Below are 25,732 nucleotides of genomic sequence, written 5' to 3' on the forward strand. Positions count from 1 at the left end.
ATTGCTGCAAACACCAAAGGACCTAAGCTTCCTCAAGAAGTACAGTCTGCTCTGTCCCTTCTTGTAGATGGCTTCACAGTTGCATCTCCACTCTAGTCTGTTGTCCAGGTGAACCCCGAGGTATTTATACTCCTGCACCACCTCCACTTCTTCTCCCATGATAGAAATAGTTTTTGACTTATTCCTGTTTCTCTTAAAATCTACAATCATCTCCTTTGTTTTAGTCACGTTCAAAATGAGATGATTGTTTCCACACCACGCCACAAAGTGGTCCACCACCTTCCTGTACTCAGCTTCTTGTCCATCTCTGATCCACCCCACGACTGCAGAATCATCCGAGTATTTCTGCAGATGACAGGAGTCTGTCTTGTACTGGAAGTCTGAGGTGTACAGAGTGAAAAGGAATGGTGAGAGTACAGTCCCTTGTGGTGCTCCTGTGCTGCTGACTACCTGGTTAGACTCACAACCCTTCAGTCTCGCAAACTGTGATCTGTTTGTCAGGTAGTCTTTGATCCAGGAGATTGTTGAGGCCTCCACCTGAGTCTTCTGGAGTTTCTGACAAATCAAATCAGGTTGGATTGTATTAAATGCACTGGAGAAATCAAAGTTTTCTTTGGTACCGGAACAAGACAGGAGGTCTTCCACAACACCGGAACCTTCTTCAGGACCAGGCTAAGGTTGAAGAGCTGCTGCAGAATCCAACAGAGCTGCTCTGCACAGGCCTTCAGGACTCTAGGGCTGACATGATCTGGACCTGCAGCCTTATTCCTATTCAGTCTCTCCAGTTGTCTCTTGACCTGACTTCTTGAGACACACAGGTGGAAGTGGGAAGCAAAGGGAGCATCAGCATCTTCTGATATGGTTGAAGGCAAACATGTAGAAGCAGAAGGGTCTAGGGCTGAGGTGGAAGATAAAAAATGTGAGGTGTTACTGGACAGCTGTGGGTCCTGTGGGTCAAAGGAAGATGGAATGTCTGTTTGGCTGTGAGCAGGAGAGGAGGATGCAAAGCTTGTTTCTAAACTGAATCTATTGAAGAATGTGTTCAGTTCATTGGCTCTGTCCAGACCTCCATCGGTCTGATCATCCTTCTGCTTGAAGCCTGTGATCTTCTTCATCCCTGTCCACACATCTCTGATATTGTTTTGCTGGAGCTTGCTCTCCAGCTTCTTCTTGTACACCTCCTTGCTGTCTCTTATCTTGACTTTAAGTTGCTTCTGTATAATCCTCAATAATTCTCTGTCTCCCTCTCTGAAGGCTCTTTTTTTCTTGTTAAGCAGGTCCTTCAGGTCAGTGGTGATCCAAGGTTTGTTATTGGGGAAGCATCTCACGGTTCTGGTGGGGATGATGTTATCCACACAGAAGTTTATATAGTCGGTTACACACTCAGTCATGGCATTGATGTCCTCTCCATGTGGCTGGCACAGTGCGTCCCAGTCTGTAGCCTCAAAGCAACCTTGCAGAGCTTCTTCAGCTTCTTGTGACCATTTTCTCAAAGTCCTCTTTATTACAGGTTGCCTCTGAACAAGGGACTTATATTTCGAGCAGAGAAAAACAAGATTGTGATCTGATTTGCCTAGAGGAGGTCTTGCTGTAGAGATGTTGAGTCCTTGACATTTGCATAAAACAAATCCAATGTTTTGTTTTCTCTGGTAGAGCAGCTGACAAATTGTTGAAACGTTGGAAGTGTAGAAGAGAGTGAAGCATGGTTAAAATCACCAGAAATTGCCACAAAAGCATTGGGGTTTTGTGTCTGTAGCTTAGCAACAACTGAGCTGATGGCATCACATGCAGTGTCAGCAACAGCGGAAGGTGGAACGTAAACTGTTGCCAAAATAACACTGGTGAACTCTCTGGGTAAATAATATGGACGAAAACTTACTGCCAACAGTTCAATATCTGGACTGCAGAGATGACACTTTACAGTAACATGTCCTGGATTACACCATGTGTTGTTCACAAGTACTGCCAGTCCACCTCCTTTACATTTGCCGCTCCTCTTTAAATCTCTGTCTGCTCGTTTGGTTAAAAAGCCCGGCAGAGAGACGCTGGAGTCGGGGATATGATCCTGCAGCCATGTCTCAGTAAAACACATGATACTGCATGCCGGTACTCTGGCTGGGTCCTTTGTAGGGCTTGGAGTTCATCCAACTTGTTTCCCAACGATCTCACATTGCCCATCAAAATCGACGGAAGAGATGGTTTGAACTTCCTCCTTCTCTTTCTTCTCTTAGCTCCTGCTCTGCATCCACGGTGTCTCCTTTTCAACTCATCAGGGATTTGGGGTTGTAGCTGAAGTATTATTTGAGCATTTGAGATATTAATCAGCTGCTCCCGGTTGTAAGAAACAACCCCGTTGCCATGGTAATGCATCATAACAAATGTCCAAAAATAGAAAGTATTAAGAAAACTCCTCCAAGCTGCACAGCATCCGACACTGGAGTGGACAGTCATCCAAAAAAAATCAACTGTATCCACCACAAGAGGAATAGTTCCCAAAAAATAATAAATCAGAATCAAAAGTAACAGAGCTACTCCAACCTGCTGCCACCTTGAGCAGCGCAATTCTAGAATATAATTGCGCCGTGTATACAATATTACACGTGACTTTTTAACTTTTAACTCAATCTGTATGGTAATATAAAGAACAGTGGCTAACACGGCTACCTTTAAATATACGTAGCTTATCAGTAACACGCAAATTTCGTTGCTAATGCTTTTTTACTGAACAGCGCACGAACAACATTCCAATATCTCCTAACTGCAGCCTACCAGGTTAAAAGTCATTGATTGCCTTCTTCATCTTCTTCCTGCGCACTGAAACCATCAAAGTCCTCTTCTTCAGTGTCCGAATTGAACAGCCTCAGGATCTCGCCACTCACTTCAGCCTCTTCGTTGAGGCTCTCACTTGAACGCACCCGGTCCCCTTAATCACGCAGCAGTCCAGCCTTGATGAGGGTGAATATAAATGACTGATTTACAATACTGGTAATTGAATTGTTAAAGTGCTCTTGATTTATCACACAAGTTCATTGGACATCTTTGAACTACTCATCAATTTCATTGGTCTACTGTTACCAGGCAAAATGTTTTTGGCGGCATGAAAGAAAACATGCATTAGCCGCACCGTTGTACAGGCCGCAGTGTTCAAAGTGTGTGTAAAAAGGAGCAGCTTCCCCAGTGTGCATGTGAAGTTGACTTAATACATGTTATAGAAGATGCTTCCTTTATGTTCCACTGATCTGCTGTGCTATGAATTTAGTTGTTGTCTCAAATCTCATTTATGCTGTATTTGCTTTGGTCATTTGGTTTGGAGAGTTGCTTATATGGCTCATTAGGTTTTGGCAGAAGCCTCCTTCTCAAAACAGCTTCTTGTAATCTTGAATCTAAAAGAAATTAGATAAACTTTTGATAGCCACTGGAAGGCCAGATTATTCATATACATCCTGTTATGCCTCGTCAATTATTTGGCCTGTTTTATTATGTGAATTCAATTGGAAAATCCATGAAAGGGTAGACTCTGTGGCCAATGTTTATGCTCAAACAGACACAGTAGGAAGTCCAGAGCATCAGCTATCAATTTTTTATGAGTCAATCTTTCTAAGACAAACAACTTGGTATTTTAAGATCTTGTCTATCTGTGACTTTTTCATATATAGCTTTTTCATATATATAGACTTTTTCATATATAGCTTCCTTTTTTGTCTTATAACTAACATGCAAAATCCAAAATTGTGTTTAAAGTCAGTTTAAAATTTCAGGGAATTATTCCTTTACATGAATTCACAAGAAATCTTTATTCTTGGTTCAGTGGATACTGCTTATGACATCAACGATGCATCTTTTACTGTTCTGTTGTAATTTCACATTACATTTTCTTCTCTTTAATGCAATGACTTGCCTTAGATAAATACTTTGATTTTATTTGCTGCACTCGTTTTCATCTTTTTAAAGAGTCATGGCTATGCACTGCAACATACAGCATTTTTACTTGCACATTCACTTTATCATGGCAGTGTGTAAGACAGTTCAGTTTTGTGCTCTGGCGAGATTCGGCTGTACAGAAAAGCTGTTGCCGTTTAACTTTATACACCTGTTGTGATATTTCCTCACTTTATTTAGGGGCAAAGGAAACATTTTCCCAGAACACATTCACATACCAATCAAGTATTTTAGTACTTTTAATGACACCACAGGATTCACTTTTCAAAGCTGATTTCTTAAGTGCAAAAAAAACTCAACAACTAAACTAAAAGTTAACAGGATATAAGGTTTAAAGAAGTAGCCCACAAGAAGCTACTAATATTCCAGTATGTTGAGTCAAACGAGCAACAATAGGTGAAGGAACAGGAATAAAATCACGAATACGACTTTTTGAAAGCACATCGGAAGTGTATTCAAATACATTACCTAGTGTGCAATGCCAGAGAGAGAGAGAGAGATGTCCACCAGAAAAAAGACTAAGACATTAACGCAGCTCAAATAAATGTCCACTTAAGAGGACACTTCGAGCACAGCTAATTACTTCACTTTTGAAAGTTCAGAAAATCTCTTAGGTTGAAGAACACTTATTGCTGTGAACTAAAACTAGTTTGTATGGTTTCTTTGAATAAAGATATTTCAAAAGATTTTTTTTTTTTCCTAGCTGATTTCTTCTGTCTTTAATTGCTAAACACGTTCCTGTAATATTCACATTCCACTGGCATTTCAGAATACTTTATTGTAGCTTCTTCTTCTATTGAGTTTTTCTGCAGTAGATGGAATGGTAATGTCATTGTGCAGCTTTCTTGTTTGCTAGAGAACCCAAGAAAATTACTAATTTGTTAATAATAATATTTTGATGTACCTTATGTTTTCTGTCAGTGCACTGGGTATCTTTCAGGTTTTTAACAAATGTCCACCTGGCTGTTCCTGAGGCATTTTACTACCACTTGTTATAACATTTTAGTTGTACCATTTCAGAATGGTTAACAAAAAAAAGTTAGTGTTCCTTTAAGTCATGAGAAATGATTAAGCCTGGCAGATGCACTTTCCTATTTTATGCCACACATCCTGTTCGTTCCCTGTCTATTTGGTAAAAAAAATGCCTCTAAATAGCTGTTTGCAACTAAGAACTTTAATTAAAGGGGGAAATCACCTGTAATAAAGTTTTAGGAGTATCAGGTGGAAAGTATAATGATCAAAGAACAGACTTCATTAATTTCTCCAAAGAATTAAGAGTAAAAATGCTGTGGTGTTATCCCACGCTGCTGCCAACAGCTCAGCCTCAGTGTGAATGATGACTGTTCCCTGGACCCCCACAAATGCCACAAGCTCCTAAAACATGAGTTTGACTAAACTGTTGTTGTTAGTTGTTTTCTTGTTGTAGTTGGTTGGCATAATGATGAGTATATAGTAAGAGAAAGCTTATTTCTTTGACTTATTATTCTGATCATTTGTGTCACAAATTATGTTATAAAAGTAGCATTATTCATGTCTGGAACGGCAGGTAAAGATTTTAACCGATGTGTTCAAGTTGCTTGGAGCACACTTTTCTTCAGGAACATCATTAATAACTTCAGACTTCACACACAATGTTATTTTTAAGTGCTACCATTTTAACATAATTATTATGACCATTTTAAGCCTACTGTCTATAATGTGATGATAAATCTAACTAACAATGGCTTGTAGTTAACTTTGTTTGTGCGACTTTAGACATTTAGAAATGAGCGGGTCACAGTGCAATGAAGTGAACTGTTATTAATTTGGGTCCACATCCCCCCTCGCACTTTCATTGTTCTGTTATTTTAGCCATTCAGGATCACGCCAACATGTTGTTAGTGGAAAGCTATTATATATAAAATTATTTCTCACATTATTTCTTTGTATGTTGGTCAGGGAGTGCTCTGCTTTCTTTGATGTAACTTGTTTTGTGTTTCTAAAATCTAACTTCTCTCAGGCTTTAACACCTCTCTGACTTGGCCAGCTCCTCCCCCACACTTTGTGTGCCTTGTCTTGATAAATTAACTTTTCTGTTATTAGGCGACTGCCCAACTTCTCCTCACTTTGAACATTTGAATGCTGACCACAGGGGCAAATCAAGATGATGCAGTTTTTGCTTACTGTAACAGCTTGTAGAGAGTGAGATGGAAACCGAAGGGACCCCTATCTTCAAAAATGTAAAAGTAGATGTAGGTTCCTAGTCACCCAGCACAATCCTAAGTGCTTTTTTTTCTTGTTTCTTTAAAACATTTCACCTTTTGTCTGCTGCTTCAGTTCTGATCAGGGGCTGAGAGTTCCCAGCTTTTATTAGGGCAATCACACTGAAGCAGCATTTAGGGTCACATGAATCACTTCCTTTAAGAAACAAGAGAAGAAGTCCAGCTGCCTTCTATTTAAGCACCTAGGATAACATAAAACTACCTCTGTCTCACTTCAGTTTAGATTTCATTAGTGAAGCACCGATAGCTGTTGTTTGAGCCGATTACATTTTTTTAAATTTTAAATAAAGCCTAAAGCTAACTAAAATTTAATTAAATAACAAATGTTTGAAAGGCACTGATCAAACATTTGTAGATGATTTCCTATAATACATTTTTGACCTGCAAATAGCAATTTGAACTTTAACCACAGCATTCAAAATATTTCCTTCTAGACTTCTATGCTCTAAGAAGGCATTTTATAATTTACTTTAGGAGCAGAGGTCACCTCATTTCATATGTATGCGAGTAGTAGCTGGTTTTACCAAGTTCAACCTGAAAAAATAAATTTTTTATCCATTTTCAACATATTAACCATTGCAGTCTAAGTCACAAGCGTTGAAACTTGGGGGATCTGCTACATTTAAAAACATCACAAATCCCGTTTATAGCACGAGACAAATTGCTTTCAGGTAATACTAAAAGAATGATTCCTGACAGAGATGGGGGCCACAATCATAGAGGAGAGACAGAGTTTCAAAAACAACGAGTTGTTACCACAAAGATGACCATATTTGAATCTATGTGCGGGGTGGATCTGTGGAATGGACTGATCAATGAGTTGAAACAAAGCACAAATATAACTTAGTTTAAAAAACCAACCAAACCCGCATTTTTGGGGAGTAAATGGTGTAAAAGGATTATTGTCTTTGTACATATTAGTTGGATTGTAAACAAATATTGGCAATAATTATTGTCATACAAGCTTGAATTTTTGTTCTATTACCTGGTCTAGTCCTTTGTTTTCTGTCTCCCTGCACCCCAAGCCCACACCTGTTCTGTGTTTTCCCCTGGTTGTCTTGTCACGTTTGTCATTGGTTCCCCTGCTGTCCAGTCATGTATTTAAGCCCGTTTGTTTCCTTTGTTCCCCGCTGGTTCCTCCTTGTGCGTGTTTGCTACCCTGTCTTTTCCTGCCATGAGCATTAAAGACTCGTCTTACCTGCAAACCTCGAGCTTCTGGACTTCTTCACTGCATATTGGTCCATCAAAAACCCCCATTATGACAATTATGGACTTGCATTGTAAATTATTAAGACCTTAAAAATGGTTAATTTTAATTAAATTAATTAGATTTAATATGATAAATTTAGAAAGGAGTAGGAACATATAAGTTTTACTTCTACCTACTAATTTTCGGACATCTTATTTTGTATGCTTGTGGACAAGTTTCTATCTTTTTACTTGTATTGATAGTTGAAATAAAATAAATCAGAGAAAAAAAAGGAAAACATTCTTAGTTATCCTTGATGGAAACAGCTCAGTAATTTTGTAGGTAATATATTTTGTGTCACCATAAGACATATTCATTTTATGCTACAAAAAATAAATAAATAAAACCATAATGTTTTGGGGAAAGAAAATCTGGAATTTAACATTTATTTAACACATACTGGGATTTCTGAGGAGCTAATCAACAAAGAAAAACTTACATTTCAATTCGTTAACTTTTTTCCTTTCTGTTGTTCTTGTCTTTTTCATTATTTGTCCTTCACCTTCATAGTATCATTCATCCAATGACATGACAAGTCAAGATTGCACCAGCGATCCATGCTGACCTGCTGCTGAACATTGAAATGGTAGTCTATTGGTTCTTATCACCAGTCTAATGAAATTAATGGGGCGGGGCTGAATTTACCGTATTCAGAGCATGAGCAAAGAAAAAAGACCTGAGCAAGGACAGTCACGTTCATCCATAAATGATCCTTGTATTTACTACTCACACAAACCTTACTTGGTTCATAGTTTCTACACAGTATTTTAACCAATAAGATTGTCATTTAGTTAAACAAAGTTCTGTTACTACATTTTTTAGACATTCCCAAAAAAAAAAAAAAAAAAAAAAATATATACATATATATATATATATATATTTTTTTTTTTTTACATTTGCAGCTAAAATTCTGGTGTAAACAACATTTACATAAAAATCATACAACATACAGTGTTGTACAATTTTAAAACCCAGTTATGGTCTATTCTGCCTCAACATTTGAACTCACATATCTTAAGCTTTTATCTAAAGATATAACTGTATCTACACATTTCATTCTTTAAGGTTCTTCTCATAGTTTGGCTTAGGTTCGATGACGAAAACTTTAAAGCACTGCACCCAAGTTTTAAAATGCAATTTAAATTATTGACTAATTAGGACAAATATGTACCCCTTTTAAAAATGGAATTTAAATACTCAAAGTAACTATGCAACATTTTTAGCCAAATCAGTTTTACTTACAACCTTCCCAAGTAAATTTATAGCATGGTACAACAGATACAGTCATGGCTACACCTTTGTTTGGAATGTGCCGTGTGTGTTTTTTTTCTATGCTGGAGGTTAGATTTAAATACCTAATATAAAAGAATTTCTCTATTTTAAGACCTTGGAACAAAAAAAAGTACTTTCTTTTTATTGACTATATGACTCAAATGAGACAAAAATATTCCATATTAAGAAATGATAATTTTCTTTTTCATTATTGGCACGCATATTGCAACTTTATTTTCATTTAAAATAAATGTAACTGGAGCATTTTGTTAAAAATCAAATTTCTGTTTTTATTAGCTTCTAATTAGTAGTCCACCAATTTCTGTTTTCCTGTCCCCAGAGATCTATTTCTATTAGCCACTTGTCTGGCCCACATGGTTGTCAGGGCGGGGAAACCCAAGCACAGTTAAGCAGTGGCAGACAGAGAACTGCAGCAGCCAATACAGTCTCTTTGTCACGACTCGTGCACTGTGAATATCAGTGTGTAAGGTGACAAATAGTGAATCAATTGTGTCCAGAAATGGTGGAGCTTTGCAGGGACATGTCCATCGATTCATGTTTATCAAAACAGATAAATAAGATAATTTGAGCAAAACTGTTGAAAGAAGACTAATTAACACAGAAAAGACACGGGAGTTTAACGTGAAAGGCTATACAAATCAAAAAAGGGGAGAGGCCTGAAACTAACACAAGAGAATAAAGCAAAATGCACAGTGGAAAGAAAACAAGAAAGAGGTAAGAAACTAAAGACAAAGGAATGAACATATATGGAAATCCCAAAATTAAAATAATGAACTGTAGACGGCAAGACCTTACTAACATAAATAACCCTCAAATATTTAGAAAACAAACAAAAGAGAACCGAACCACAAACACCCATGGGTTATGACAGAAATAAGGCTTATAGCTATATTTAGCACTTATTGAATCTTTTTAAAATGTCAGCAAATGACATGGTGTTGATCACAGAAACTATTTCAAATTGCTAAATGACATATAGATAACATAAAGATTAATTTAGGCACCTTTAGATTGTAGTCTTTTTGGAAACATACGCAGGTATGATGCTATACATTGTATTTAATATTTAGTGTCATACAAACCAACCAAATGTAATTTGATTTTGGATAGGAATAGTTTTTCTTGGTTACTTCATAACCTTATACCAATGTCATACACAAACCTCTTAAGATGTAGGATTATAGACAAGCATTCCAAAGCTGACCTATTTACAGGAGACCACTGCTGTAAATTAATCTCGAACACTAAACCTTAGCTGAACTGTTTTGTGATTTAGCCATGTAAACATATAAGCTTTGAAATACAATCACATTGTTTTCCTAAGTTCATAGAAACAATATGGTTTCTGGTTGTCTTACTCACCTATTTTGCAACAGTTCTAAAACTACTGATCATAAATAAATTGTAAGAAATAGACCATATTGCAGGTTTGAATGTAGATTTTTGGACTCAGTTGTATCATTTATTTTTAACGAATGTAATCACATCTCTACATCAGATTTGTAAGAAAGGACGACTGTGAGGTAAATGGGCAACAAACAGTCTTTATTTGTAAACCCAAGTGTAAGAGATTGTTTAAATAATGAAACCGATTCATATTCTCATTTAAAGTAAAATAGAATGACGTAATATTTGTTTAAATTAGCATTTAAGTAAACTTTGGTTGCTTAAGAGGAAAGGATTATTCACCTAAGTCTATACAAAATACAAAAAAGATTGCAGCAAGGGAAGGTTTTTTCTGCTTTTTAAATTTGGTAGTCACAATAAATAAAATGAAACGAATTAATGTGTTTTAACGGAACTGCCGTCTAAACTGAGCCTTGCATGTTTGATGTAAAAACATTGCTCATTTCTAAATACTTTAATGTGTTTACATCAGTCATTTGAAAAAGTAGTTCCCAAAACATCTTGGCTGCTTTGTTAATTTCAGTTCTCATTCTTTACATTTTGCTGATTTGTATTAGTCCCTCTGTAAATTTGGCTTTAGCGAGCAGTGATTGCTGACACGCTAGGGTTTGACATCTGCTTTTAGAGATACCCCCACTGCTCCGCACAAGGATGTGTGCTTAACTCGGCTCTGAATTTGGGTCAGTGCAGTGTCAGTGTGTATGCTTCCATGTAACGGCAAATGACAGGGATTGTACTCAGAAAGTTAGTCGGATATGCAGAGAAAAGGAAGTTCTGTGGCTCATTTCATGCAGTATAAGTAGTTTAAACTCTTGTCTTGAACATTTTCTATCTTTGTGAAAAAAAAAGAACTGCATGGCTAAAATGGAAAAAAACAAAACAAAATTTGTTTCCTAGAAACAACAACTAATGACTTTTTATAACTTTATACATTTGTTGTTTTGAGTGTGTAACAGTAAATCATTGTTTAAATGTTTTGGCATCATTACTGTGTCTATTTTGAGAATAAACGTAACTGTAAAAAAAGGGCTGCATGGTGGCACAGTTGGTAGCACTGTTGCCTTGCAGCAAGAAGGTCCTGGGTTCGATTCCCAACCGGGGGTCTTTCTGCATGGAGTTTGCATGTTCTCCCCGTGCATGTGTGGGTTCTCACCAGGTACTCCGGCTTCCTCCCACAGTCCAAAGACATGCCTGTTAGGTTAATTGGTCACTCTGAATTGCCCTTAGGTGTATAAATGAGTGTGTGCATGGTTGTTTGTGTGTTGCCCTGTGATGGACTGGTGACATGTCCAGGGTGAACCCTGCCTCTTGCCCATAGACTGCTGGAGATAGGCACCAGCTCCCCTGTGACCCATTATGGAATAAGCGGTAGAAAATGACTGATGTAACTGTTAAAATTTTTTTTTTCTTAATTAGTGTATAAGTTACATTTTTGAAATGCGTCGATTAGGCTTTTGGTGTTAGATACCAATTTCAGGTTATCTTTGAGGTCTGACTTGCTGTTTCGGATTTTTGCTGATAGCAATTTTCTTTCTTAGGACTGCAACACATACAAACTCTTTTCCGTCAAATTTGTTGTCATTCAACAGTTAAATATATCATGTACCATAAAAGAGAATAAGATAGTAGTTTGAAATCCAACTGAAAATGAAGGGATTACGAGAATAATGGAGTTTAAACGAAAATTCAACATGGAAGACTCACCATCATGTCCAGCTTTGTCTAATTACTCCTCCAAGTGACTCTGCTCCACCAATCAGTGTCGAGTCCTTATTTCTCCCTGGCCAATCATCCTTCAAGGCTCCGCTTTAAAAGATCTTCATCCATCTCCACCATTTGGCTTCCAAACTCCTTCCAAATCTCCTCAGGCATCCACTCCACCACCAGGATCGGATGGGGGTGAAGACATCTCTAAATCTAACCCTAAGATGTTCATTCAAGTGCATGTCATTCTCAGCATTCACGTCTTCCACTGGGGTCCGAGCGCCAAAGAAATAAACATTCACTAATAAACTTTTCTATTTACATCCCTGTCTTCTCTTTGTGAGTCTTTCCAGGTTGAATTCCCTTATAAATCAAATCTTGTCTTTAACCTTTCATTTTTTCGTTGTTTTGTTTTCAAATGTAAAAAAAAGAAAACGGTTGTCATGTATATTGCAAACATGTATATTGCACAAAGTAAATTAACATTCTGATTAAATAGCTGCTCGTGTCATGTCAGACATTTTTAAGCTGTTTTCCTTCAGTCTGTTCATGTTATTTCACAGTTGTGATTTCCTCTAAAAATAGAAGATAAGGAGGCTGATTAGTTTGTTCTGATTGGTCTTCTGCACAAGCCTGAGTGGGCACTACATGTATCCAGTCTGATGTTGAAATTTATAGTCATGGAGGAGGAAAATCTAAACTTCAGAAACTATTTGTTTGCAGTACAACTTTATATGTGCTCTTGATTGAATTATGAGTCATCGACACTCCTTTACAGTTTTGCAAGAAACTAAACCTAAACCTTCAGGCTTTCTGTTATGTTATGGATATCCTTAGAGAAATGTAGGTGGTGTTGAAGTTTTTCTGAATTTGAAAATCTTCATAGTTGCTAGAAGTCTATAAATTATAAATCTGTGACTAGTGTAAGAAAAATAAATGTAGTTTTGTCTTGACTGTAACTACTAGATTGAAACATCGAACAGCATGGGTAAAATTGTTGAATAGCACTATGCATTTCAATTTTTTGCTTTTTGAAGAAAAGCTTTTAAAAAATATATACTCTTATTAATGTTAAGTATTTGAAAAATGTTATTATAAGGGTTATGAAATGGTATTATAAAAATGTTTTCTTTGAAAATGTACAGATTATTTTCACACACTTTGTCTCCATTTTTCTCCATATAGTGGTTAAGAGCAGAATTACCTTTTGATTCTTACATAATATTTTCATATAGACATCACTTACACATGCAAGGTGTCTAAGAACATGTCAGCCACTGACAACCACTACTGTCTTACAGAACAGGGTGCCCACATGTATTTTTTTGGGCTTTGTATTGTATTTTAAGAAAGTATTAGAAAAAGATGATATCTAAAGCTGCCCAAGATAACAAGAGATCACAAATGATTTATAATGCTGGCATGCTGGAGCTTCAATACCCACCTGTTTTGTTAGTATATTGGTAGCAGCGGGGAACAAGTCTTGGGAATCTGACAAGCCATTGTGTCATAAACACTAAGCCTTGCAACACCTTTATAGAGTCTAATAATGCAGTTAAATATGCCACCAGGGACTTAATAATCCCACTACACACTAAATAAATATCACCAGGTGCTTCATTAAAGTGAGTCATTGAAGTAAACATATTTTTTATTTGTGGGTGGTTAGTCATTTCTGCCTTGCCTTATGTTCTGTTCAAAGTTAAGACAACACCTTATTGGTTATTAACAACTATTTTCAGAGCATGGACACATCTTCTAAGTAATCTTGTTTTACATAGAAGCCTATGGGACACTGTTTATTTCAAAGAGGAAACAAATGATCAAAATATAAAGTAAACTAGCTAGTAGACACATTATATATTGTTTGACATTGCCAACTTTTTAGACCCTTGTCATCCCATTAGTATAATATAAACAAAATTTTGTATTTTCTTTTTTTTTTCCTTTTTTGGTCCCGTATTCAATTGAAAACTGTATGTTAGAGCTTTTAAAATTTTACAGTTGATTTTAGTACTGTAATTTTATTGAAAGCAAACACTACTTCCTGCTTCCAAAGATTTTTGCTTGGAGATAAAACAATATTATTATTATGTAACAATTATCCGTGAGTTCAAATAGAAATGCAACAAGAAAAAAATTTAAGTAAAAACTTCCACCACTCAGCAACAAAGAGGAGGTCCAAATGTCTTTGGCGAGATGCGAGAGCAGTGTGTCCTCTAGGAGTGTCGTCAGTGACACAGAGAGCACAAAGTTGTAGAGGCACATCCATGTAGAGGCAGAAATGACAGTGGTGTTGTTAAAATAACAAATAAGATTATATGTTTAACAAAAGGACAATGTATAGACCTGTTTTATATAGGAAAGGTAACCCTGAACGACTTCTGTTGCGATCTATGTTATTTAGGAACATATATATATATATATATATATATATATATATATAGGAATATATATTTGTTAACTTGACCTTCTAGGGGTAAGAGGGGGTCATTGAGGAGGAGGGGCATGCCTCCAATATAATGACAGACAAGAACCAAATTAGGAGTCCTAGTAGCTTGTTGTTGACAAACTGTAGAAATAACTTTTTTATTGTGTGGTGCTCAACAAATTTTGTGTGATTGGTTAGATAGTTGAAATGGAGCTTAGACGAAAATTCAGAATGAAAGACTCACCTTCACCGTCTCCACCTTCCAATGACTCTTCTGTGCCTCTCCTGGCCTTCCAAACAGCATCCTGTCCGTCTGATTCTCCATCCAATCGCCTTCCGACGCCTTTCTTTTAAAGGACCTTAAACTGTGTTCATCTTCGCTTGTCAGCTGTGCTCATCCCCACCTCCACCATCTTCCTTCACCTCTACTCCTGGCTTCCTCGCTCCCTGGCCGCCAATCCACCACCAGTGTCGGATCAGGGGGAAGACATCCCTAAATCTAAGCCTTACAAATGATCATCTTAGCTCATGTCATTCTCAGCATTCATGTCTACCTCCCAGGTCTGAGCGCCAAAGAAATAACCATGTAATTTCACATAATTAAAACTTTTCTAATTGCCATTCCTTTTCTTTGTGAGTCTTTTCAGATTGAAATGGAGCATCGTTACTGCACCTGCAAATGGTCTAGTGGGAGGGACCTATGAGGTCTTCCTGGAGCTCTGTATTTAACTTCTTGTAGAGTATGAAATATCCTGGCCAGAAATAATTTTGTTGTTGTTTTTGATTAAACGAACAAATATCTCTGTTTTTGTGGGGTATGTAGAGACCTTTAGTGTTGCTGACTATTTGGTATTAATCAGAGACTAAATTTAAGGTGATCACACCTATGAGTAACAAAAGGGTTATGTGGTCCAGTGCCTCATTTGTATTCCTTTTTTTAGGTAAAACATTTATGCATATTTTAAACTTTTTGTCTTATCTGCCCTGCCAATTTTTATTTATTTTTAATTCACATTTCAAATTCAATTATTTTGTTAATCATTGCTACACAAAGTGTCTTCAAAAGTTTATAAGTAGCCAGTGGTAGTACGAAAATGTGGTTGGGTCAATGTTACACTGGAGAGCATTGCAATAAAATTAGGTTTGTGGAGGTAGCAGAATATGATAACGACAGCTTTTCCCTTAAGGCACCCAGCAGTGTGCTTATTTTTCTTCCACCACAGCAAGCCTAAAAAGAAGAGTGAAATTTGCTCTCTACCTTCCCGTAACTCCACCCACTTTTGGGACAAAAACCATTAAAGCATGTCGATCTCTCGACCGCTCCGCTACTCAGAAACTGAATAATATTGCCACAGACATTGTACACATTTAACAGAAATGAACATCAGAACATAAATATAAATAAAGCTAAAGAAAGTTATTTCAGAAACCGCTGGCACAGTTTTTGATGGTGAATTATGTCCTGTATATGTTCTTTCCTCTTATTATTACAAATGTAATGTTCCTAAATAATAGTTATTTAACACAAATTTCTTGAATCTAGCTTGTAGTCAATCTGAACTTTTACAACTTAAAAATCTCATGCTTATCTTCACATTTTGAAAAACGTGAGTATCAAAAAAAAACAAAACAAATAAAGGTAAACAGGACTTTATAGCTTTGGTAGTAGATGTGATGTGATGGTGTAGACATACGATGTAGGCAAAGATGGAGTCTGAAGTCCTAGACTTATTTTTGATCCGTGCATTTTTATTTTATTTTTTGTGTCCCTGTCAACACTCAGCTTTGGCAGTGTACTTTGGCCCAAACCTATGGACTTGAATTTTACTTCAATTGTTTTTTATCTCAGGCCATTCCAGCCATCTTAATGACACGCATTCATTTGGCTTTGAAGGTGGAAGAAAATGTGTTGCTGTTACCACTTTTTCTACATAGCCTTGCCCACCAGGGATTTTTCAACAATCTTTCTTTGTTTTGGATCTTGCATAATCTAAAGATTTTTATATATATTTTTTGTTTTCATTACTGACCGGTAAAGTAAATCCAGCATGTTTCTGTGATTTTTCTAATCCATTGAAGAGTTTTACTTAAAGATTTTTCTTTAAGATTTCATATGTAAAACTACAAATAGGTTTTGACCCCTGTGGCAGTGATACACACAGTGACTGAGCACTAACAAACTATTATTATAAATTGACACACTGCTAAGGGTAATCACCTGGGCATGAGGCAATGACTTTACATCCACCAACAGTTGGCTCTCTGCTATGTCATCAGCTTTATCACTAAGAAGAGCTGAAACAGGCAGAACAGAAAGTAATAATATTGTTTAATTGCCAATAAAACAAACAAACACCATTCAGGATGTTAAGGTTTGCAAGATATAGGAGCCCAGAATGCAGACGAGCAGGCAGCGTGATGGTAAGTGAAAAAGGTTTAATAACAAAAACTCACTCTCAGCAGGAGGCAGGAACAAAACAACAAACGGGCAGGCGAGACAGGCATGGCATGATCAAAAACAAGACATGATCTGAGAAATGTTTCCGCTATGACTAACTGAAGAGGTGTGTATATATGGAATGAAAACCAGGTGGAGCAAGGAGACAGATTAACTTGGAGCAGGTGAACCAAATAAACTAATTGACAGACAGAACAAAACGTGGCTGTGGCAAAAACAGAGACTCTAATATACAAACAAAACCAAACTTGACAAAACATGAACAAGACTAAAACATGACCAGAAAAATAATAAACAGAACCATGATTCAAAACTTGAGCAGTGAAAAACATATAAGGAAAAAACCCGAAACCAAAAACCAAACAACCCCAAATCATAACACAGGAGACTCTCCATCAACTGATAAATGAACCAACTTAGGAAAGCAGCATGTTGCCAACCTTGCACCTTCGTAATGAAACGTATCATTCAGTCAGCAGTGACAGAATGTAATATATGTGACACGGGGACCGTGTACAATCAATACAAAAATTTCACCCTGCCAGCATTTGTCCTTTAATTGACATTTTGGCAAATGTTAGATGAAAGGAACATTCAGAGAAGCAGAATCAAAGTAACTAAAGCAGCTCCTTAAATAAGAATAGCCTGGATTGTTGCACTGCGCACTGCTATTGGATTTTAAAGCATTTTTGTAAATTTCAGATCCCAAGACATAGTTCAGAAGCACCAAAACTGCAGTGTAACTTAATTGATGCTTATTCAGAAAAATGTATATGAAAACAGAGAAAGAACGCATGTGGTGGTTTTTGACATGGGCTCACCACCCAATTTGCCAATCCCCTGGTTACCCTCTGCTTTGTGCATAGTGTAAGCTTTGTAAGAAAATACGGACAAGTACGAAATGACACTGAACAATGACACCAAAGTGGCATGTGATTTAAAATAAAGTTATTTAGTACCTATGTACCTAATTTAGTTTGATTAATCTAGTGTAACCAAATAGCAATATTCGACACAATAAGCTACGTTTTTCAACTCAATAATTTTTGGTGGATGACTGAATCAGTAAATTGATATAAGTCTGAACTTAAGCAATCACACCAGACATAGACAGAAGTATATAACAGTGCATAAAAGGCAGCAAAAGCCAACGCAAGTGGCCAGTTACATCATAGTTTATATGTTTAGCTCTTACACTATTATGGCCGTCTAAATATTGCATCTTTAGCGATATTGTACATATTTGTATCTACAATATAGAAAAGCATTGAATGACACGGGTATGTGTGTTTTTTTTGCGTTATTTTGGTGTTAAAAATATCGACCTGATGATGTTTGAGAACTCCAAAAATTGTTAAGTTTCATGTTTATCTAAATATCACATTTTGTAAGTAATTCTTGCATTTTCCTTACCATTAAGAGGAATCAGAGGATTGTCTATTGGGTACACTGTTGGTGGCTTACCCTTTGGTGGAAGTATCATTGATTCCGGTTCTCTTCATTAATTATTCCTATACCAAAACACATCAACATTCAATACATTTTATCTTGAGTGAGCAGACATGATAAATGAACTGAGACAACTGCAGTGTTTTTTAGACCAACACACAGAACCAGAAGCGTAATTAACAACACAACAACACTTTGATGAGCTTCCTTTGCCAAACTTCAGTATCTGCAGGCTAGTGATGAATTGAACATTAAAAGGCCGGCTTTGCAGCTCTGAAAGAAATTGCTGAATACCAGCACTTAGTGAAACCTGCAAAATATCCTCACATACAAAAATAATCTCTTGTTACAGGTTTATCAAAGTTGTGTGTGCTCAGGCCATCAGTGGTTGGTTTTACACTTTTTGAATCAGATTATTTGAATATATAGTATAAGGAATATTTATGCCATGTAAGAGTTTGATGTATTAAAAAAAATAACAAAAATCTGTTTTTGGTGTGACTTTTAGATGTATGGTGTTGATATATTTACCTTTTTCATATAATTCCAGATTACCAAATGCAAGGTTTTGTCACATCCACAGTACTATACAATTTGTATTTTTTTAATCAAGTTTTATAAACTTTTGTTAGATCACAGACAGATATTTGAAGGGCTGCCAAAAAGCTGAAATAAAAAATGAGCACAAGTAAATTAGGTCAATTAGATGAATAAAACATTACACTTTATTTTTATTTTTTTAATTGTTCTGCTTCCTACTCCAATATTCCCCCAAACTACATTTGCTTTTTGAAGAGGAAGGGAAGGATTTTTTTTTTTTTGCCAAAGCCTTCTGAATAACACAGTTAACTTGGTTTACACAAAGGCCATAAGTTCATCCATGCAAAAATAACTGCTATTGAACTGCTTGGTAGATTGAACGACTGCTGACCTTTTGTGAGCCACGCCCAAACTCACACAGCTTATTATAAGCACTCTTGAGAAGGAACAAGGCATTAAAAAAAAAAAAAACATTCAACAAATCATTTCACATTAAGCCTGATTAAATTGTGTTTATTAACAAAGTTTTCAAAATTGCTATCCATAACGAAGGCAAACACCGAGGCAGAGTGAGACAGTTTCAAAATAATTGATTTTCTGTTCTGTTTTCTGTTCTGTTGTGTAGTATAAGAAGCCTCTGGCCCAAATATGTCACACTATATTCACATTTTATGTTTCCTTTTCCCTCACTTACATTGGCAGGACACCCGTTCAGTCCCAGCTGGCCCAATACAATGTTGTCTACTGCTGAAAGAGTACACACCACATGCCAGCTGTTTAGCCTCTGGAGTTATCTTGTTTAACTTTTGCTAAATTTAAATAAAATTTAACATCAACCTAGAAGGGTATTTTAAGCCACGAAATTGATTACTGAAACACTATCCAGTTGAGCCGTCTGTTTCTAGGTTTGTCTTCACAGAGAAGAGGTTTTTGGTAGGGTGCTCAGGTTAGCTGAGTGTATAGCCCCCCCCCCAAAAAAAACAAAAAAAAACATCTGTTGCTCTCTTTCAACATTTTTACTAACAAAGTTTTAAGTAATCAAAATGCTGCTCAGACTGTGGACAAATGTAGGCCAAAACTCTGCTGAATAACAACTAGCTCGAAATGTTCACAAAAACTAACATCCTTCCCCAGTTTGAGCTAAACTGAACAACTTAGGTAAGGGTAAGTTAAATATAGTAGAAATCAAGACTGCCATGTAAGAATGTATTGATGGTAAGAGATTTGGTTAACAGGATATGTGTACTCTGCTAAAACTGTTGTCCCCCTGGCTTGCTTTATTTGATGAATAGAGCCAGGATTTGCTGACTGTTCACATCACAATGTGGCTATAGAAAACTGCCAGCACTGACAAGGTTGAGCCAAAGTACAGCTAAATGTGTCTGTGGACTCCAATGCTCCTGGTGACTTTAGAGGAACATACAGTAGGTAGCTTCACGTGCTTTTGTGAGTCATTTAAGGCCTTCACTGTTTCATATTGTTTTTGTTTATGACATTTCTGGAAGATTTCGTAGTGACTGTGTCAGTCTCTACCCACCCTGGGGATGTTTTCTACCATTTTTGACAACTGATAATTTAAAGTAATTACTTATAATCTGCTTATCTACTCAATGCACTGATTTGACCTTTAACATATAAGAATTGCTTTCCTCCTTGTGGGCCATTTTTCCAAATTAGCCAAAGTAACCTTTTATCCTATGTTGATAGTGTTCTGGAATCTTCATGATATAGATGTTTTAATGACCATGGTGCCCAAACACATGTAGGCATAGGCACTAGGGGTGTAGAGGTCTAAGACACTCTCCTATTGTGCCGGACATCTTAAATAAGACACCTATGTCTGTTTTTCATATTGCTGATATGTGGCCCTGTTGCAAATTGGTTAAAGGTCTGAGCATTTGCAGCCTACACCTCAATGCTGTGAAGTTTTCTACTGTATTTTGTCTGATTTAGAGGGATGCAAGACTGTTATGACACTTAAAAGCTGAGAATTTGTTTACCTTTTCTCATCCAAGTGAACAGATTATGTTGAGCCAAAGTGATTTTTGTGCAATACTGGATCAAACCAACTCTGAGGTGAAATTAATCAATTATTTGTAATATGTATTTCTTGCTTGGTCGGATACAAACTTTTCTGGAACTTTCAAAATAAATTGCATTAACCGACTTCCAGCACAACTTAGGAAAGGGGGGTAACAGCGGACTTCCCGTGAGGTCTCTGCCCGTATAAAACCCCCACCTTTCCACTGAATTGATCTCTTCCACCCGGACCCCTCTGCGGAGCTGGCAGGAGAGACACAACGCGCGTGGTTTTATTCAGCAGATCATTCTTTAAAACATTATTTTGTTAAAATAATATTGTATCTGATCTTGCATTGTGAATGGTGGTCTAAAGGTTTGCTGATTATTGTCTAAGTAGGTTCCAAGACTAATTTAACTTCCTCCAGATTCTTCAAGATAATCCTTGGTTCTCAAACATAAACATTGTATGGTAATGTTGCATCACTCTTCCGGTCATGGTTTTCAACCATCTTTAATCAACTTGTTTATATTGTACATAGTCCATTAGTCTTCCATATTCTTTAAGTCTCCTTGGTAGTTTAGTTGGATTGTTTTAGCATAGTGAAGAGTTTGTTGATTGAAATATGTTTGACTTTGAGTTGACTTATTTTTGTTAATAAATTCTTGTATTTTAAGAAATTGTGTGAATTCATTCCATGTGTGTGCAGAGTTTTGCTGTTCAATAATGTCAGAGCTTGGCTCACCCTTTTCAATGTGGCCCTAATACCACCACCTTACTGAGCTGGTATTCACAGGACAACCCTTAACAGACCGAAATATTATTTGATAAAATATTAAGGTATTAATATTAAATAATATATTCAGATTCATAGTCACAACATATATATATATAATATATATATATATATATATATATATATATATAATATATATATATATATATATAATATATATATATATATATATATATATATATATAATATATATATATATATATATATATATATATATATATATAATATATATATATTATATATATATATATATAATATATATATATTATATATATATATATATAATATATATATATATATATATATATATATATAGACAATTTGTTTGTCATTTGCTTTTTTTGTGGTTTTATGTAACCTCCCTCACCCTTCTGCATTTCAGCCACAGCTGCCCGACCCTTTTGTCAGTTTTCCTTTTACACATAATTGGTCCTTACACACATGGTTGATTTAACAAGATGTGGGCTACATTTCTTTTAAATGAATAATGTCAGCTATGCAACAAGGTGAATATCCCATCCCCTCCCAATTGTGGAGCATATTTGCCCTGAGACATGTTAAGAAATATATAAAACAGATAATAACAAAAGCATGTCTATCTATACACGTGAAAGTGTCTCTTTTATGAAATGGTCTTATTTTGCTAATTTGGAGAGTCAGAAAATTTTAAAGTGGTCAATTATTTCTTAAATTGTAAAAATGCTGGACTGCATGGTGTTGCAGTTGGTGGCACTGTTGCCTTGCAACAAGAAGGTCCTGGGTTTGACTCCTGGCCTGGATGGAGTTTGCATGTTCTCCCTGTGCATGCATGGGTTCTCTCTGAGTACTCCGCTTCCTTCCACAGTCCAAAAACATGACTGTTTAATGGACTGTTTATTGGGGTTTCTTGGTCTCTTTAAATTGCCCTTAGGTATGAATGGGTGTGTGCGTTGTTGCATGTCTGTGTGTTGCCCTGTGATGGACTAGTGACCTGTCTGGGGTGTACCCAGACTGGTCACTAGTCTGGGTACACCCCAGATAGGCACCAGCTCCCCCGCCACTCTGTATGGAAGAAGTGGGTATAGAAGATGGATGGACTTAAATTAAATTAAATTGTGATACATACATGTATGTTAAACTTTGAGTGGAACTTGACTTTTTATTTGGTATAGTGATTACATGTTTGAAACCTTGAAGTTGAAAGCAGCTTTAGTCAGGAAATAGCATTTTATCTTCAAGCATAGTTTTTGATATTTTTGGTCTCCCCAGGTCTTAAGAATGTGGTGAAAAAAAATCTAATTCATTTTTATTAATGGTCGCCTAAAATGTTGAATCTGTTGCGTTATTCCGAGTCAGCTTCTGAGTGGTTGATCAGTATCTCATTTCCATTGCTTTAATGGAAGCTCAAACTCCTAGAGAGCGGCTGAGTCTTAAGACTCTCAAAGAACCAAAAAGAACCTGAACCAGAAATAAATTATCCCGACTGAGTCAACAAGATACCCCATTGGTTTCTCCTGATTTGACTGTGGAAAATGTTTTGTTTGCCCTTGTATGCCTTGCTACATTTGCTCATTTGGTTTAAAATTTTATTTTGTTTTGATTTTGACTGATTCATTTATTACTTTACAACTACATGAAAACTGGCTTATGTAACTCAAATAAATTGCATCCACTAACAAGAGATCACAGGTCATTTTGCTTTGATAAGTTGTAATATAAAAGCCTCAAAATGTAATGATATTTCTTTTACTATTTATCTTCACAGTTCATCAAAATGCTTAAATAATAAAATTGATATGTCAAGGTTGAGTTAATGGGTACGAAATAGTTTCTGTATGAAATTAAAATAAGGTTAGGACAAAATGGCTAAAGTAATTGATGAAGGAATTACTTCCCCCCAACCTGTTTTTGTGCATGCGTTTTCTGAGTGCCACTGATGCACAGCTCAACACGTATGCATTTATAAATGTTGTTCTCATATTGCCCGTTAAACAATTAAAACTGTTATAGGCACTATGAATTGTGAATTTTTTTTTTTAACTATTTCTATCCTTCTAATCCCAACAGAGACCATGACGACTGCCACTTCCCCTATTCTATTGAAATGGGACCCAAAGAGTCTTGAAATCCGCACCTTGACTGTGGAGAGGCTTCTGGAGCCCTTGGTCACACAGGTAGATTAAGAAAGCACTCAATTTAAATGGAAAAGGGTTCTGGCAAAATGAATCCTGGTTTTCCAAACATGCAGCGGCACTGAGAATATGTGTTAACAATAAGCAAAAGAAGTTTAATTCAAACTACAGTTTACATTTTTCTTATTCTTAAATTTGAAAGTAAGCAGCTTTTTACTCTATGAAGAAGCAGTGAGTTACTTAAAATGCAGTTCCATTCAGTTTCCACCTCACTTTTCTTCCATAATCTCTGAGCCTTAATAGAGTTTCTCCTTTAATTGACAGGGGTACTTTATGTAAGATAGATGAGTAATGGTTGCTGGAGGACAGAATAATAAAATCTACATCAACTCCCAAAAGTAAATGATGATCAAATGATGAGGAGAATGTTTTCTAAACACCCTGGCTAGTGTTGCATATATTCATACAATCTAGCAAACCACAGACTGCAACATAGATTTAAAAAGAAAAAAACAACAACAAATATGCAGTTTGTTACAAATTAAGTTAGGGATGCACGCTTATATTCTTAAATTTGAACAGTCATTAGAATCTAAAAATGACTAGGATATAAGACCTTAGATCATTTTGAAAAAACATCAGTCTTTTTTTTTAATGGCATGCAGTAATTCTGAGCTACTAACAAAATTACCATTAGACGTGGGGTCCTTGGTGGGAGACAATAGCTACCAGAAAAAAGACTGGTTCGCTTTTTGTTATCCCTGTAACATTTCCTTTTTGAAAACATTCAAACGTGGAATCCATAGCCACAGCTACTTCTTCACTGCCACAGCACATTAGCAACATTTACTGCAAGTTTTCATCTGAAACACATGAAACAGTCGTTAAATTTTTTTTGTAGTTTTAAGTCAAAAAGCTGTTTCTAAATGTAGTTCTTGTTAAGAATAATGTGGGTTATTATTGTGCACATGAGCCTTGCCTTTTCTGAAATGTGTTGAGTTTCAGTGTTAAAATGCATTGTTTTTATTGCCCTGACACTTTGAGATACAGTATATAAGTTTACCATGTATGTGTAAAGGCTAAATAATGCACCCCATCCATATTTTCCAGTTTGCATACTAATTTTTGTGCACATAAAGTAGCGTGCGTAATATTTAAAGGGGACTGAGTAACTACAGAATTGTTTTTAAACCACTTTCACATAACTCATAAATCTCAAACCCTGTTTCTATACACTAATAATAGATAAAGATTGCTCTGCAGGACATAATGTCTCTATCCCTGTCTGTGGGAGACATGATGTTGACAGCGCTGAGATTACTGAGTGTACCAGCAGCCTTCCCCAGCGGTCTGATGTTCTTTGGTAGACTTCAAATTGCTTTTTATTTTTAATCATATCCCCTTATTTCAACCTGGTGCATGATTCCTCCAATGTTATCTAGAGATCCATTCTCTCTTTCATCTATTTGGCTTTGCTGCTCCTTTTGTAAAACAATGTTTTTTTTTTTCAGAAAACCTTATCCATTTACAGTTTTTGAAAAGGTTGTAACTTGGATGAGGTGGATAAATAACATTTTTAGTTTATATGTGTTTGTCGACTTTCTGCTGAAGGATGTTTCCGTTTTGCTTACATGAATTGTTCTGTTTAACATATAATTTTTCCTTTTTTTTCCTATGTATTCAATATTCTGTTAAGATCTGCATCTTTGGCTACCTAGTCAGTGTATTCATCCATCCGTTGTCTATACTCGCACTATCCTTATGGGGTCTCAGGGGGCCTGGTGCCTATCTCAAGCAGTTATTGTTCAAGAGGAAGAGGTAAACTCTGGACAGGTCTGTGTATAGGCCTGGAAATCATATCCATATGTCAGGACTTGGCCATTTATTTGACTCTGTCACAAAGAAAAGACATAAAAAATTAAAACAAGCAGACAGCATGAAAAATGATTTTAATGACTCTAACTTACAGCTGCCTTGTGCCTTTTCATGGTGCCTTGTGTTAGCCACATTCGATCTTTGTTCCTATTCAGTGGTCATCAGACTGACAGGTAACTAATTGCATGTCAAGGGAAGA

At 36.3% G+C, this 25,732-nt stretch overlaps 1 protein-coding gene across 1 annotated transcript in view; it reads left to right on the forward strand.

Annotated features, from left to right (window-relative positions):
- ctnna2 (catenin (cadherin-associated protein), alpha 2) overlaps positions 1 to 25,732 on the forward strand; it is a 466,961-nt gene that overhangs the window by 5,804 nt on the left and 435,425 nt on the right. Inside the window, exon 2 of the mRNA XM_047366904.1 lies at positions 23,594 to 23,700. Within this exon, the coding sequence (XP_047222860.1) occupies positions 23,599 to 23,700 (102 nt within the window). The 5' untranslated portion in view covers positions 23,594 to 23,598. The remainder of the gene's footprint in view (positions 1 to 23,593; positions 23,701 to 25,732) is intronic.

The sequence above is a fragment of the Girardinichthys multiradiatus genome, chromosome 5 (genome assembly GCF_021462225.1).
Source record: "Girardinichthys multiradiatus isolate DD_20200921_A chromosome 5, DD_fGirMul_XY1, whole genome shotgun sequence".
Taxonomy (NCBI): Eukaryota; Metazoa; Chordata; class Actinopteri; order Cyprinodontiformes; family Goodeidae; genus Girardinichthys; species Girardinichthys multiradiatus.